Source organism: Prosopis cineraria, unplaced genomic scaffold (genome assembly GCF_029017545.1).
Source record: "Prosopis cineraria cultivar Desert tree isolate PC_DT_omini unplaced genomic scaffold, ASM2901754v1 PC14, whole genome shotgun sequence".
Lineage (NCBI taxonomy): Eukaryota > Viridiplantae > Streptophyta > Magnoliopsida > Fabales > Fabaceae > Prosopis > Prosopis cineraria.
The window spans coordinates 27332753-27350342 of NW_026555345.1; the positions used below are offsets into that span (position 1 = coordinate 27332753).

The 17590-nt window shown below is 32.7% G+C and overlaps 4 protein-coding genes across 4 annotated transcripts in view; 2 read left to right on the forward strand and 2 right to left on the reverse strand.

Moving 5' to 3' along the window:
- Positions 1-8625: 8625 nt before the first annotated feature.
- LOC129293975 (uncharacterized) overlaps positions 8626-17590 on the reverse strand; it is a 33269-nt gene continuing 24304 nt past the window's right edge. The window contains exon 3 of the mRNA XM_054932139.1: positions 8626-8636. The gene's annotated coding sequence lies outside the window, so the exon portion shown is untranslated. The remainder of the gene's footprint in view (positions 8637-17590) is intronic.
- Positions 10460-11131, forward strand: LOC129292434 (kunitz-type serine protease inhibitor DrTI-like). Its single transcript, XM_054929987.1, has 2 exons — positions 10460-10839; positions 10885-11131. Exons 1-2 carry the CDS (start codon positions 10460-10462, stop codon positions 11129-11131), a joined length of 627 nt encoding a protein of 208 aa, XP_054785962.1.
- Positions 12820-13927, forward strand: LOC129293974 (22.0 kDa class IV heat shock protein). The gene has a single exon (XM_054932137.1). The coding sequence runs from the start codon at positions 13096-13098 to the stop codon at positions 13690-13692; it is 597 nt and encodes a 198-aa protein (XP_054788112.1). The 5' UTR covers positions 12820-13095; the 3' UTR covers positions 13693-13927.
- On the reverse strand, positions 14133-16746 carry LOC129293972 (pentatricopeptide repeat-containing protein At1g33350-like). The gene is given in 3 exon segments (XM_054932129.1): positions 14133-15335; positions 15338-15550; positions 15553-16746. Coding segments are annotated over 3 exon segments (1686 nt in total). The 5' UTR covers positions 16739-16746; the 3' UTR covers positions 14133-15048.

Below are 17590 nucleotides of genomic sequence, written 5' to 3' on the forward strand. Positions count from 1 at the left end.
TTTGATTAAAGAAGACAGAGGCACACAAATTCGGGTGAAATCACAGGGGGCAAAAACTAAAAAATAAAAAGAAATGAGAAAGAAAGCCATCACCATTGAGTTAGGGGACGTTAGAACATATATATATAGTTAAAATGTAAAGCCACATGATTTCCTTCACATACACAAACTGTTGACTGTTTGTCAATGCCGACCCAATGAAGTCGTCTCTATTCTATAGTCTCATATTTTGCTCTTCATGATGTCAATTAAATAGCTACAGAAGAAAATAAGGACTAATTAATTAAGAGACTCTTTTATATTGAGAAATGCTTAGAGATGGATCATTAATACTAGACTAACAGTACTTCAAACTATTGTGAGCAATTAGGAGATCATGAAGGTAATTCATATGCTTTGATATAGATTAAGCAAAAATAATTTTCAGTTGCATGTCTTTATACATGATCTTGTAAAGAATTATTGCTAACACTTAATCCAATATCGTTGCTAGTTTATTTTTTATTTAACTTTTTTTATTAGTTACACACAGGTATCCTCCTATTAAAGATGTTGGCGGTAGTTAGGAAAGTGAAAGCTTGAGTCGTGTCAAATGACACTATCCTTAAGAACTATTTCGACACACTAGTATGGTAGATTGATAGTTCTTTAGGATTAAATAAGCTCATCCTGCAAATAAGCAAGGCCACAACAACACAAACTAATAGAAGTAACTCAATCAGCATAGCACATATGCAGGAGGAAAGAAGCGGCTTGAAAACTTAAGAGCCAGGCGAAGTGTTTTATCCGCATGCATGCCTATATATAGGCCAAGATCCTAGACATAAACGTTGGGTATTTAATCACTGAAATAAACCACTATTAAACCTTGATTACATGTGTATTACTTTTAGAGCCATTGGGGGACAAAATGCTAATGAAAATTGATTAGTAAAATTCATTTAATAAATTGCTTAATGCCAATGGTTAAGGTTCAAATTCAAACTTCAAACAGCCAAAAAATAAGATTTTTTGGTAAGCTAATTTAAATAAATAATTATTTATTTTTTGTAAAAATAATTTAGTAAAAAGAAACCAGTGCCTCTTTAACTCGTGTGTAAAGGGCAAATCGGCTATTTTCCAACTTTGATTGCCCCAACTTGGCTTGTTTTGTGTGTGTGACCCACTTCTCCTCCAAGTTTATTTTTCTAGCACATTTTAACACACACAATAACTATAACAATCCCCACGTGTGTCAAAAAAACTACTGTCATCTGAGTTATTCACTTGGAAGATAATCACTTTAAATTTAGTGTCTGTCAACTTAAACTAAACCTAGATCAATAAAACTTAGTATATAGAAAAGTCGGTGTAACTTTGTTATTGAACTAACAAATCTTAAGTGTGTACGAGAGGTTTTATTAATCGGATTATACCCCCATAGTCTCTGCTGTTAATATCAATTTTGCATGTTATCGACCATGCGTGCACCGAGTTTTAACAAATGCTCTAAAGATTTCACCATAATCTCATAGGAGTGGCCCTACTTTACATTTGTATAGGTGTTTTCATCTAGTGTATCTATAATGAATGCACCATCCACAAGGATTATGAAAACAGTAAGTTTTCTCTTAGCCTTCATTTAATGCATTTTAGCATTTTCTCAAGCTATAGGAAGGGATAAAAAATTTTAATGCTAGCAAAACTAACAAGTGACTTATTCCTACCAGTTGAACCTTCTTCATAGAATCTCCAATCACAAGGGTTGGGTTGCCATCACTGTTAATTTCAAATAGGCTCAAGTCTTATTCCCCTCAACATTTTGATAATACATTTCTTCCCCAAGGGCTTAGTTAATAGATTTGTTAGATTTAACTTTGATCTTACATAATTGATTGAGATGACCCCATCTTTGAGCAACTACCTCATAATATTATGTCTCAATTGAATATGTCTATTTTTGGCATTAAAGGTCTTATTTTTAGTTGTTGCTATTGCAGATTGGCTATCACAATGTAAAGACACTGATGGTGTGGGCTTTTCATCTATTGGAATACTCACTAAGAATTTTTCAACCACTCAATCTTAGTTCTAGCCAGTTCCATGGCAATAAATTTAAAATCCCTCGAGGATTTCGTATTGATTGTCTGTTTTGCAAACTTCAGGTTATTGTACCCCCACCAAGAGTGAATATATAACCACTAGTGTATTTTATCTCTTTTAAATCCAAGATTCAATTAGCATCATTGTATAACTCTTATACTATAACAAGAAATTCACTACACAATATACCATAGTTCATGGTATCTCTCAAATATCTTAAAACTTTAACCAAAGCCTCCTAGTATTTACTGCCTGGACAGTGAATATATCTGTTCAATCTGCCTACAACATAAGCTATATCAGGCTTGGTAAAATTCATCAAATGCAACAGACTCCCAATAATCTTGCATGCTCAAATTGACTAACTAGGTCACCCTTGTGCTTTTTTAATTGCACACTCGTATCATAAGGAGTATTCAAAAGAGAATCTTTAAGATGTTCAAACTTTTTGAGAATTTTCTCAACATAATATTCTTAGAAAAGTAAAGTTCCATTATCATCACTTATTATTTTCACACTCAAGATAACGTTAGCTTCACTTATATCTTTCATATCAAAATTTAAAGAAAAAAAATGTTTGGTTTCATTAACAACATACATACTGGAACCAAAATGAGCATGTCATCCACATATAAGCATATAACCACACAATCATTATTCACAAGCTTTGTATAAACATATCTTTCTACTTCAACAGCAGAAAATTCATCATTTGTCAAAACTTGATCAAGTTTTTCATGCCCTTACTTAGGTACTTATTTTAAGCCATATAAAAATTTGACAAATTTATAAACTTTATTTTCTTAACTAGAAATCATACATTCCTCAGGCTACACCATATAAATCTGTTTTTCCAAATCACCATTCAAAGTTGTTGTTTTAACATCTATTTGGTAAACAGAAAACTTGTAAATTGAAGCCAAAGAAATAAAAATTCTTATAGAAGAAATTTTAATCACAGGAGAAAAGGTGTCAAAATAATTAATATTTTTCTTTTGTATAAAACCCTTGGCTATTAGCCTTACTTTATATTTATTGATTGAACCATCTGAAAAATATTTTTTTTGTTAAAAATCCATTTACACCCAATAACCTTTGCTCCTTAAGGCAAATATGCTAAAATCTAAGTTTTAGTTTTCCTTATGGAATCAATTTTAATATCAATGGCTTCTCTCCAAAACTTAGCATCAAGAGAAGAAACAGGTTCACAAAAATTCAATGGTTCATCTTGCACTAAGAAAGTATAAAAATCATCTCTAAAACTTGTTTCTTTTCTTTGCCTTTTACTTCTCCTTAAAACTAAATTCTCATTCAAATTTTGTTCAAACTCAACATTTTCAATATGTTTAGAAACACGCTCAATTTTCAAGGAAAAAATATATTCAAAAAATTTAGTATTTTTCATCTCGACAAGTCTAAAACATCACTTTTTAAAATTAAAAAATGATAAGCTATATTTTGTTTAGCATATCCAATAAACATTCAATCATAAGTTTTAGAACTAATTTTTCTCTTTTTAGGATTAGGCAATAAAACTTTTGCTAAACACCCTCACACTTTCAAATATTTTAAATTTGAGGTAAATCCTTTGCACAATTCATAAGGTGCTTTCTTTATTTTCTTATGAGGTATTATGTTTTGTAAAAAACATGCAAACAAAATTGCTTGACCCCATAAGTTATCAGGTGTAGAAGAACTCATAAGCAATGCATTCATCATCTCTTTTAATGTTATACTTTTCCTTTCTACAATACCATTAAGCTCAAGAGAATAAGGAGGTGTTTTCTTACAAAAAATTATTTAATAAAACATATTTTCCACCTCCATCAAATCTAACTCTTTTAATCCTTTTATTTAACTGATTCTCAACTTCTGCTTTATACAAAAGAAATTTTTTTCAAAACCTTAATCTTTATTTCTTAACAAGTATACTTTACTATATCTTAAAAAATTATTAATAAAAGTAATATAATATTTTTACCACCTCTAGTCATAGCTTGTTTCAAATCACCCAAATCAATGTGAATTAAAGACAATAACTCAGATTCTCTTTGACTAGAAAAATAAGGTTTTTTTACTTTGTTTGGTTTCAACACACATTTCACATTTTTCAAAATCATTATTTTTAATTTCAAAAAGAAGTCCAAGTTGTCACAATAACCTTTACTAGAGTGAATAAGTCTAGCATGCCATAAACCAAAAAAATCAATCATATAAACAGGCATATACTTAGAAGATACAATATTATTCATTTTATCAACATTCAAAACAAACAATCCCTGATTACAATACTCTTTTTCTACAAATACATTATTCTTTGTTATTACAATCTTGTTAGATTTAAATGACACTTTAACCCCAGCTTTTCCTAATAAAGCAACTGAAACTAACTTTGCTCTAACTTTAAGAACATGCAAAACATCTTTCAGTGCTAGAGTCTTTCCTAATGTGAGCTTTAAGACCACTTTTCCTTTTCCTTAAACTTTAGTAGCTTAGGAATCAATAAGGTAAACATGATCTTCCCCTTCCTTTATAGGATCATAAGAGATAAACATCTCCCAGTTAGCATGTATGTGCCTGATAGCCCTAGAGTCTACCACCCATTTCTTCACATCAAAAGTTAAGAGAGCTTAAGACACACCGCAGCAATGATGCCATCATCACTGTCATCTCCTCTTAAAACCAAATTCACATTTGGCTTTGAAAGGTTTATGATGATTCGCTCTCTTCCTGCACTGTACTGTATAATGTCCTGGTTTACCATAGACAAAATAATCTCCTTTTTTTTCTTGAAAAAGGGGTTAGAAGCACTAGGTTTGTAATCAGATTTCCTATTCTTTTTGTTATCTTTGTTTTTAGGGTCATGCCTCTTGTTGTGAGGCTTTGTCTCCACCAAATTGGCTTTGGATGTCATTTCTTTGCTTCTAGCTGCATGAACTACTTTTCAATTAGTTTCTTCAATCATGATGTGAGTGATTAAGTTAGTTAAAGATAATTGCTTTTGTTTGTGTTTCAGTTATTGCTTATAGTCATTCAATGATTCTGGTACCTTCTCAATAAGAATTTTAGTAATGAACTCATCTAGTAGGTTGATATTCTTAACACGAAGCTCCTCCAGCAACTTATGATACTCATTTATCTACTCTTTCACATCTTTATTCTCAGTGATCTCTCATCTATAATAGTTTCCCACAATGAACTTTTGCTTGCTAGCATCCTCAACAGTATATTTTGTCATTAAGGACTCCCATATCTTACAAGCTTTCTTGTAGATGCAATAGACATTGACCAAATTATTAGATAAAGTGTTAATGATAGTGTGTCGGCATACCTTATTTGCATGAGTCTATGTGCTGCTTACCGCAAGTGCATGGGTTGTAGCAAATAATATAATGAAAGTAAAGTATCATTCCCTCGAGGATTTATTCAAAAATAATGATCAAACAAAAGACTTAGTGAGTTCAATTAAGTTGAGCCAAATATAATTAAAAAAAAGTTGATTTTCCAAACTAAGCTAATACTAAAAAATAAAGAAGCAATTGATTCACACACTTCAAACACAAATTGAGACCTAGGATTATTTATCCCCCTTGTATTTCATAACACCAAAATTACCTCCTCTCATTAATGCTTGTAATGAAAATAAGTGCTAACCTAGGGTTCTAAAAATATTTGGACAAGCTCTCTCAAGTCATGAATAAGTGTTTAGTTAAATTAATTGCCCAATCTCTTGTTACAATTAATAAAATTTAATTTTAATGTGGCTATGCAAGCTAGCAAATATATCTCTATCTTACTAGCAAAACTATCTATTCAACATGCAAATATCAAATTCTTGCACAATTTTACTTAAGTTCTACACTCAACCTAACCCTCTCAAGCATCAATTAAGTGAATCCAACATCTAAATAGTAGCTAATCACTTAGAAGTATTAAGGAAAGAGTAAAATAAACACATATATATCATTAATCACAAAGAGAGGAGGAACTTAATGTTAATCCATATAAAGGTTCAAAACAATCTTAGAGCAAAGAGTTTAGCTACTCATAATAAAAAAACTACAAATACACAAGATATTCACAGTCATTACAAGATTACAAGAAGAAAAGGGAAGAGAAATAGAAAAATCAAAGAAAAGAAACTTTAAATGTCTTCAAAACTCCATTTTCTTGCTTCAAACACTTCCAATGCCCAAACCCTATCACATCCAAGCTCCAAATGTGGCTAAAAGTTTAAAAAAAATATTTTAGGTTGAGCTCTCAGCATATATATGTCCTAGCTAATTAATTTTTGATAAATAAAATATAGCATTTTTCTGACAACGACAAAAGTCGTGAACGAAAGTCACAACTTTTTGACAAATTTGGCATTTTTAAACTATTTTCATAATTAACAAAATTTATCCCTTTTGCACTTGATTTCTTCATCCAAAAATATTTCAAAAAGTCTAAAAAATATGTTTTGAGTTGAGCTCTCAACATATATATGTCCTAGCTAACTAATTTTTAATAAATAAAATATAGTATTTTTCTGATAGCGGCGAAAGTCATCAACGAAAGTCATGACTTTTTGACAACTTTGACATTTTTAAACTGTTTTCACAATTAACAAAATTTATCCCTTTTGCACTTGATTTCTTTATCCAAAAATATCAACAAAGCTTTAGAAATGCATCTAATCAAATCTTAAATTAAAATAACATAAAATTAGGCTGAAAATATTAAATTAAAGCTAAGAATATAAATCTAAAGCAAAATGCACATTTTTCTAGTTTAGACAATAAAAATATATATAAATGAGACAAAATGGATTAAAATATAAAGAAAATGTGATGACATGACATAAAATTTTAGAGGTTAACATTATGCAACTCTATAGGCCTGGTCAGTGTCAACAACAGGCTCGAGTTTAGCAAGAGCAATAACTACACCATACAAATCAAGAATGGTGAAGACTCGTTCTTGCCATCACTTAAAATTATTGCCATCAAACACTTCTATCTTTAAAATATTTGAGAATGGCCTCGGTAGGGGAACAACAATAGTAGGAATGAACTGATCTCCACCAAAACTACTAGGGACATCCTTGGGGACGATGTTCTCAGCATTGGATGCCATGTTAATTCTTAAAGATTGTTGGCGGTATGTAGGAAAGTGAAAGCTTGAGTCATGTCAAAAAACAGTCCTTAATAACTATTCTAACACATTGGCATGGTAGACTGTCAGTTCCTTAAGATTAAACAAGCTTGTCCTGCAAATAAGTAAATTTTGGAGCTTTCAGGAGACAAAATGCTAACAAAAAAATTGCTTAAAGCCCATAAAAAAATTAAGCTAATTTAAATAAATAATTATTTATTTTTCACAAAAACAAACCAATAAAAAGAACCCAATGCCTCTTTAACTTGCACATAGGAGGCAAATTGGCTATCTTCAACTAGAATTACCTTGAGTTGGCCTGTTTTGTGTAAACAAACATACTTCTTTACCAAGCTCATTTTACTAACCCATTTCATTTCTTTATATATATATATATATATATATATGCATATACATACACACACATACTAAGAGCTCTCTTCGTGTGAGTAATATGAAGCTTTTTCTTTTGCACACACAATAACTACAACAAAAGATATTCTTGCTAGTCAGGCAAGTAGAATAATGGATTATTATATGGGAAAATGGATTTATCAATCGGAATCGATGTCCACAAATAAGCATGGTATAGTCAACAACTGGACCAAACCCACATGCATGATACCTTTGAATCAGTAGTTAGTTAATTTATTCAACCACTGACGTGCGTGAAACCATGCACAACGTGAACACATCTCTTTAAATTATATTGGACTGATCTGGATTAATTGATCTCATGATAATAAAGAACTTCTACCTATTTCACCAAAAAAAAAAAGAGGAGGAAAAAAAATTTGCTTCCCCACGAGGTGCTTATCACTTAAAAAAAAAAAAAAACCACATCTCACACGCACACATATTGATGTAAAGCGGGAAGGAAAAAGGGGAAGAGAGAGAGAAAAGAAAGAGAAGGAAGAAGGAAAAAGAATGAGGGAAATACGAAAGTCTTATAAACTCTTTTTTAATAATTCTAAAAAGCTGAATATAAATGAAAATTTCTAAATCTATTTATAAAGCTTTAAAATAATGAAATATTATAATGATGATTTAAATTCAAATATCAAATTCTAAATCTAAATCAAATCTTAAAAATACTAATATTTACAATAACAATAAAATAAATAATTAAAGCTAATTCTAATGGATTAATATCCTTATTTAAATATTTCTATTAGATAATTCTAATATCTTAAATTAAACCTAATTATATTTTATCCCATGTTGCATTATTTGTTTCCCGCTTGAAGAACTCAGCTCCTGACAAGTTAAAATTAAGGCACAAATTCAGGAAGGAAAGGGTAGGATAAATTTCAACAAAGTGCTTGAATTTGGAAACCCTTTCCAACAAGTGAGATTTTGAAAAAGTAACCTCTAGTAAGAGCAAGCAACATGAGATAAGCGAGCATCAAGGAATCCCTTCCAACAAGTTAGGTAGCAAAAGAACAAGCTCTTGGAAGAGTGAGTAGTTTGATAATTTATTTTATGTTGGATAAGTTTTCCTATTTAGATTATTTTACTTATTTTCTAAATTTCTAATCATCAATAAATGTTTAATAATTTTCTATATCTTGAAATTCCTTTCAAATGCTTCGAAATTACATGTAATTATTTTATTATATAGAGACAAAATATAGGATATTACACAAAGCAAATCTGAATAGTTAATTTATAAAAATTTTAAAAAAAATAAAATTGAATTGGACCACAAGATTAAATTTATATTATCCAAATTAATAATAAAATAAATTTATTATTTTTTTATAATTTTTATTTTAATAATTATAAAATAAAAAATAAAATAAAAACTTAATCTGAACAATTCAAATTGCTTATCATGTGATGAGCACCCAAATCGAATCCATGATATCCCTACCAAGCAGTTGCTCCACAAATTGAGGCATCCACTTTCCAATCATGTTAGTGGCAAACTCAGTTTGGGTAGTCATCATTGTGATAAGATCTGTGGTCCAAATTTAAAATATTATTATATATTATATTTATTAAAATAAAAACTTATAAAAATTATAAAATAACTTCAATAATTTTTTTTATTTTTAATATGATCTAGATTTAATTTAAATAGTCTAATTTAATATTAAAATTTTTATAATTGATATATACTGACTATCCATGTGTACTCTGCACAATCTAAATTTAATCTTGTGTTAATCTAGACTATGTAGAGCACATCTAGACAGTCAATATATAGTAATTATAAAAATTTTAATATTAAATTAGACCTTTCAAATTAAATTCAAACCATATTAAAAATAAAAATTTTATTAAAATTATTTTATAATTTTTATTTTAAAAAATATAAAATAAAAATATATAATAATACTTTAAATTTGAACCATTCAGATGGTTTAGATGATGAGCATCCACACCAAACTCTGTTGATGGTGACACGTTTTGGGTCAATGAGGCAGCTTGCATGCTAGTGGATTTAATATAAATAAACACTTGCCCATTTAACTTGTCCTCATTGAAACCATTTATATGAGCCCTGATCCTCCGTCTCATGCGACTATATATATAATTCAGGAACGAACCTATGCATGCTGGGACACTTGGCTCTTGCTCGATCGTATACATGTATATAATATAGGAAAAATTATTTATCAGTCCCATGAAATAAATTTATTTACAAATAAGTCCTATAAAATTCATAAATCACAACTAAATCCCTTAGAACATGAGTGTAATTTAAAGTTAGGATAAAAAGATAATAATTTTCCTATTAAACATATATATATATATATATATATATATCAATCAAATAATTTAGAACTATTTTATCAGTATTTTATAATTATAATTTTAATTTTTTACAACTATAATTTTATATATTTAATAATTAAATTGATCAGTTTAATATTGAATATGTAAATTTATAGTTGTAAAAAGTTAAAGTTATAGTTATAAATTACTGATAAATTAATTTAATTATTGGATTTGTAAAGTTATAATTATAAAAAGTTATTTTATAGTTGTAAATTACTGATAAAATAATCATAAATTAATTATTTAATTAACATAATATATTTAATAGGATATTATTGTCTTTGCAATCTAATTTCAAATTACACTTAAGTTTTAAAAGATTTGGCTATAGTTTCCAAATTTAGTAGGATTTATTAGTAAATAAATTTGCTTCACAGGACCTATACGTAATTTTTCTTATAATATATATTACATGCGCCTTGTGTTTCTCTCATGTTTCAAATTAACACCTAAGAGCATGAAGCCTGCAGCAACATCATTGATCACAACCCTCTCCTTCCTCCTCTGGCTCTCCTTCACCACCACCAAACCACTAACATCACAAGCCTCAGCTTCTGAACAAGTTCTTGACATTAATGGAGATCCTATTTTCCCAGGTCGAGAATACTACTTTGTGTCAGCTACATGGGGACCATTATGTGGTGGGCCTAAACCAGAAAGAACTGGAGATTCCTCATCATGTTCATATTCTGTTATCCTGGAAAGATTTGATGTGATGCTGGGTGAGCCAATAAGAGTCCGTGTTCCAGGAATAAGCACAGGCACGATATCTGTTGGTTCTTTTAATGCAGAAATCGAGTTCGTGAAAGAGCCAACAGGTTGTGCTGATTCATCCAAGTGGGTTGTTGCTTAAAAACCTGGATCATCTTTCCCTTCTTGCAGGCTTGTTATTGGTGGTTCCAAAGACCATCCGCAATGGAGCTTGGTGAATGGCGCTTTCAAGATTGACCAGATGGGAGGACTCGGCTACAAGCTTGTGTTTTGTACCAGATTCAATTTCCAGGCTTCAAATAGTTGTTATGGTGTTGGGATTAAGTATCAAGACGGAAAGAAGCATCTGGTTCTGAAAGAAACTGAAGACGAATCTCCCTTCAGGGTCTTGTTCATGAAGAAAGATCGTGTCTGGTAGAGGAAAGTCCGTCATATGAGTCAATTACATCGCTGATCGATATGAATAAGTGCTATATATAGCTTGCGATATATGAATATGATGATCCATATTTCCCTTCGTGTGGCTTTTAGTTTCACTAAATGTATCGTACAAGGGAATCAAGTTGTTGTGTCCTATGTACTCAGCTAGCTTTGATGAATTAACCACAGCGTTTCTGAAATTCTATAATCTGATCATGCCCCAAAACAACAAGGAACGTGGCAAGGAAGGAAGAACAAATGAACAACAAAAAGTAAAAAAAAAAAATCACATTTGAGAGGGAACAAATTGGCGATGAAAAGTAAAAAAACGACGCCTCTTAATTAAAAACTTAACAATCTTCCTTTCATTTTATTATATACATACATAAATATAGTGTGTGTGTCTGTGTCTGTGTCTGTGTCCGTGTTATTAAACACTAGCCTATGTTCATGTTCGACTTTTCAATTCAGTTCAGGTTTATTCACTTTTGAATATAACATTTTGTAACGAGCCCACAAAAGGAAAACACACATGAAAAGTATGGTGTAGAAATCTAAAAGGCTCTCCAACTTAAAAAAAAAAAAGGCTCTCCAACTCTTTTTGGGCCAGAGCTCTCCTACTTAATAAGTTATTTTTGGGATGGACTTTCGTTTTAGAGTGAATGTAAATTAAGATGAAAGCTTTACTTGAACTTCATTTCCCATGAAAAAAATCCGGGTTAAAATGTAAAATGCCGTCATGAAATCATGATTTAATGACAGATTTTTGTCTAACTAAATCTAATTCTTTTTTCTATTCTTGGGAACTCACAAATGAGCCTAAATAAGAAGTTATTAAAAGAAATTCAAAATACAGAAATCAATTTTTTATTAATTTTCCAAAATATTTGAGGAGAATTTCATTGAAATTCCATATAAAAAAATTAATTACTATAAGGTCCATTGACAACTTATATAAAACCATTTCAATAAAATTTATAATAATTAATTTTTTTATGTAACATTTGTATGTAATTTTTCAAAATATATTTACAAGGCTAATGATGGAGGCGTGCAGATTGACTGACTTAATTGGGTAGGAGGGAAGGACCGGCCCATTCAAGTGGGCTTGAATAAGTCACTTATATCTTAATTTGGGTCGGCATGTTTATTATTTAAATTTTTTTAAAAAAGAAAAATCATATTGTTAATAATTTATTAACCTGATGGAAAATAAATCTCATCTAAACAGACAAATGAAAAAAAAATTCTAGGAAATGGGATTTTTTTTTATAACCAGACAATAAAAAATACTATGAATTGGGGTATTTATGCTGAAGTTTCTAAAAACTTATCTAACATAATTTTTAATAGAAAGTGTAATTTAAGGTATATGGTTAAGTATATAAGGTTAATGTCTAAGTTTTTTCCTTTTAAATTTTAATTGTAATCCCATTACACATCATAAAAACGAATTATTCCATTGCAAGCATAAGATTCCCCCCCCCTTCTTTTTTGTATAGTAAATAACACCCGATTTTTATTTTTTTTATTTTTTTGCCAACAAATAATACACGAGATTTAAACACGAAGCAGGATAGATAGAAGATTTACATGAAGCCTCTGGAAAGTGTAGGAAAATTCCTGCACCGTCTTTAATAGTACTTCCGAAGGTGAAACACAGCTTTCCACCTCCTATACCAAAGAATCATAATCATATTGCTAAGCGAGTCCTCGAACTTTCTTCATCTCTCTACACTTCTCCTAAACGCTTCCGTTTGCCTATTCATTTGACAAAATGCATAGAATTTTCAGGAAGCGAGTCACCTCTCTGTCTCCCTATAAATATAAACCAGACTCGTGCTGCTATTTTCGCTGTAAAGCAAGAACACAATTCCCCAAGTGCTAGAGATCACTGTCATACCATATCTTGTCCAACACTTCTTCCAAACACTACAACAGAGGATATATATCAAGTAACAAATGAAGCAACAAGTACTCAACTTGTTGCCATTTATCCTATTTTTTCTTGCTGCTTTCCCATTCAAAGCAAACGGGTCTCTCCTACCATTTATAGATCGTCCTGGAAGTCTTTTGGCTGATCTCTGGTCCGATCCTTTCCCAGACCCATTTCGCGTGCTGGAGCATATCCCATTTGGGTTTGACAGAGATGAGACTTCATCCGTTGCTCTGTCTCCAGCCAGAGTAGACTGGAAGGAGACACCAGAGAGACATGTGATAATGCTGGACGTGCCAGGGTTGAGGAAAGATGAGATAAAGATAGAAGTGGAGGAGAACAGGGTGTTGCGTGTGAGTGGAGAGAGGAAGAAGGAGGAAGAGAAGAAAGGGGATCACTGGCACAGAGTGGAGAGGTCATTTGGCAAATTCTGGAGGCAGTTCAAGTTGCCAGACAATGTGGATTTGGATTCTGTGAAGGCTCGGCTGGAGAACGGAGTGCTTACTTTGACATTGGAAAAGTTATCACCTGATAGGATTAAAGGTCCTAGGACTGTAAGCATTGCAGCAGAGAATGAGCAGCCTGCCAAGCTTGAGAGCAGTGAGGCCAAGCAGGAGCTTTGAGTCATGAGGGATATAGAGAAAGGCCTTTGAATCTTGTGTCAATAAAAGGGTTTCAGCTGGACCAAGACTTTCTGTTTCTTTACTTTGTCTTCTTATTTTCTCTTTCCTTTCAACGTATGTGTTACTTTGTGATCTTTGCTGATGATGAGAATATGCAGCGTTGTACTGGCTTTGCTGTAATCTTCTAATGAATGTAAAGGAATTTTCCTAATATGTATATTATGTCTTCCAGTCATCCAAGTTCCTCTATTTCTTGAAGCACTTTCTCCATTGTCTGTCTTTGAGAAAAAGCAGTTGATAAGGCTTGCTTTCTTATGCAGCCTTAGCCCGAGTGTTGACAATGTTGATAAAATAATCACCTGGAAATAACACGATTACCAAACAACAACAACACGCACGATTTTTAGGAATCCGTGCAAACAGGAGATCAAGCTCAATCGTCATCTACAAACTATTCCCTTAAACTGCGGTTGAACATATTTACATTGGCTTTCAACGAATTCCAACATCATACAATTGAACAATCTAAAAGTTAGCTCCAAGAAATTTCAAGAGCTATAGCACAGAGAATGTTAATTCTATTTGACATCCCGTACATGACGAGAGTATCCTGATCCTCAAAGCAAAGCAGTGGAAGCTAATCTTCGAATCAAGTCCTCAACTCTACCATTGATCATGATTATCTCTCTGAGGTCTGAGTATTTTCTGTACTCGCGTTGCATTAGAAAGCTGAGCATGTAAAAAAACCTAGTCTGGATTCTGGCATCGTGATTGTGGCCAGAGCTACAAGAATACTGAATCTTGAGTCTTGTCTTGTTATGTGGGCATGCGACTTGAATGGATGAGGTATCTTAGGCTTAATCATGGGGCAGGACCACAATTCAAGATTTGCAAACCTACGACCCAAATTTCTTATTCCTTTCACTTCCATTCTAGTCCGATCGATCTTCAAAACTACAAAAGAACCAATCCATTGAAATTTTTGGCTGTGACTGTATTCCAATCCTATCTGATTTTTATCCTATTCACCCCCAAAAAACAAAATCATCAGCAAGCTTTGTGTTGCCTAATGTGATTAGTTTTGAGTTTCGATTCACACTTCCTTTTCCTTTTATACCACCATTGCAGGTACGACATCAATAATCTCCCTGCTTATCTCTCCTCACTTTTTTGGCTCTTCATTTATCACCAGAGATCTCAAAAACTTGTTTGAAAGCTTCAAGGTTGAGTTTTTCAAAGTCCAAAACCCTTCCTTGATCGCCATCTGTGCAGGCAGAACCATTAAAGAGGCAGATATGATTTTGATGCCTTCCTCTCTTCTTTGTTTACGTACTACAAATCTGGCAAGGTGGATTTCTAAAGCGTGAGGGGATCAAGATCAACGATGACTTCATTTCTAAAACCAGTGAGGCTTTCCAAAATACTACATATTTCTTCTGTTCTTGGATTTGATTTATCAACAGAGTAGAACTGACAAACTTGATCATCAACCTCAATCCAGCTACAGCCTGGGATTTTATAAGAATTTTGCTCCTTCAATGTTCTCCATACCTTCCTAGCTTCATCCCACTTTCCTAACTCCTCATATATGTTAGCCAGCACTGTGCCATAACCTCCATTGTTTGGATTAATTTCAATTAACTTTTGGCTGCCAATTCTGCCAAATCTGTACGGCCATGAATTTTGAAGCCATTAAGCAAAGAACCCCAAACAACCTCATCAGGTTCCATGCTCATGCCCCTCATAACTTCCATTGCCTCATCAAATCGGCCTGCTCGACCAAGAAGATCTATCAAGCATCCGTAGTGTTCAATCCGTGGCTCTATGTTGAATTTTTGCACCATCATTTCAAAATAAAGTAACCTTTTTCAACTAATCCTCCATGAGTACAGGCATTTAACAAACCAATGAAGGTGACCTCATCAGGTCTTATACCCTCACAACACTCCATCATGTGCTCAAACATGGCAATTGCGCAATCACTGTGCCCATGAAGCGCAAAAGAATTGATAATTGAATTCCATGATGTTAAGCCTTTTTCTTGATTCATCTCAAAAACCTTTCGTGCCTGTTCAAGGTTTCCACATTTGCCATACATATCCACAAGAGCATTTGATGTAAACGAGTCAAGAACAAACCCGTTTTTGTATAAGTAACCATGTATCCACTTTCCAAGCCGAAGCATCCCAGTGTGGCTACATGCAGAAAGCGCGCAGACAACTGTAACTTGGTTTGGCTTCATATATCGAAATTGCAACTGTTTCTCCATGGCAAGAATAACCATTTTTCTAAACAGTCTAATTGCCTCGGAGAAAAACCCATTCTGAGTGCATCCCGCAATGATAGCATTCCAAGAGGGGACGTCTCTCTCAGGCATTTCATCGAACAACTTCATGGCATTCTCAATATCCCCCATCCTCGCATACCCACAAACCATGGCCGTCCAAGACACAATATTTCTCTCACACATTTCATCAAAAACCTTCCTAGCTTTCCCCACATTGCCCAAAATCCTCGAGTAAGAATCCACGAGAGACGTTTGCACAACGGGATATTGCTCAAAACCCGATTTCAAAACCTGGGCATGAACCAAACCGGTGCCATTCGATCCCAAAACCTCAGGGCATGACTTCAAAACGTGAGGGTAGATAAACTGGTTGGGTTCGGGATTTCTTCGGCGAACCATGTCGCGGAACAACAGGAAGGCGGAGACGTGATCAGGTTGAGAGGCATAAGCGGTGATCATGCCTGTGTAGAGAAAAATGTTGGGTGATTTGAGGTGGTTGAAGATAACGCGAGCGTAATGGAGATTGAAAAGAGTGAGAGTACAGAAGCGGACGAGCTTAAAAGCGTAGAACTGGGTTTGGGCATGGCCGAGGGCGGTGAGGTAGCCTTGGAGTTGCTTGAGATGACCAAGATGGTTGCTTTTTGCAAGGAGTGATAAGACATGTTGATTCAGATTCATCGGATCATGCACCGCTCGTTCAGTAGCTTCCGCGAGTGAATGGAAGTGATGCACATTTGCACATAGAATTCGCAAAGGCATGGCTTATGGTGAACTGACCATAGTATCGTCATTAGAGTTGAAAAACGAGTTCCAGCACTTATAAACCTAACCTTTTAAAGTCTCTAAGTTCTAAAGTTTAATTTTTTAAAAATGTTTTTTTAAAATCTTAAGGCCTTATTTTTATGTAAAAGGCTTAAAATTGAGGACTTAAGTCAGATTAAAAAAATAAAAAACTCATATTATAATTTAATTATAAAATTAGTCAAAGTAATTATTCTAGTAGGTCAAAAAAAAAATTTGGTTGAACTTGGTGAAAATTAGAGCATTTACATAAGACAATTAAAAATCAAAATATTGGTCACCTAACAACCACAACAAGACAATAGCTGCAAGTGAAAAGTAGATCATGAGAGGTGTGAGAGAGAGCAAATGTAATAGATGTGAAAGGTGACAGGGCAAGTAAATATGGGAGGGAGAGCCTAGTGACTCCAAGTGAGGCAAAGATTAGAAACAAGGTGTAACACCCTCAAATTTATAAACTGGTTTTTCGCAAATTATTAATTTAATAAATTATTTTTTTCATTAAACTCTTATCATACCCTTATCATGGTAGAAAAATTTCTACCATTATACATTCAAGACAATATATCACAGGTCTTAAAATATCTTAAAAAGCAATTAGAACCATGAGGGACAGACAGGATCCTTATGGCATGATATTTAAATCAGGTCATGAATCAAGAGGGACAAACATAATCCTCTTGGTTATATAAATGCATTTAATAAAAAGGATTAGAGTTTACATGTTGTCAAAATAAGAAATGTCCTAGGTTGGCATAAGATACATTGTATAATACAAAATGGGAGGCAACGTAAAAGATGGTGTCTCAT

Excerpts from the sequence above, each read along its gene's own strand:
- LOC129292434 (XM_054929987.1), top strand. The coding sequence starts at position 10,460 with ATGAAGCCTGCAGCAACATCATTGATCACAACCCTCTCCTTCCTCCTC. Across the intron at positions 10,840-10,884 it reads GGTTGTGCTGATTCATCCAA|GCTTGTTATTGGTGGTTCCA; the intron begins GTGGGTTGTTGC and ends CCCTTCTTGCAG.
- LOC129293974 (XM_054932137.1), top strand. The coding sequence starts at position 13,096 with ATGAAGCAACAAGTACTCAACTTGTTGCCATTTATCCTATTTTTTCTT.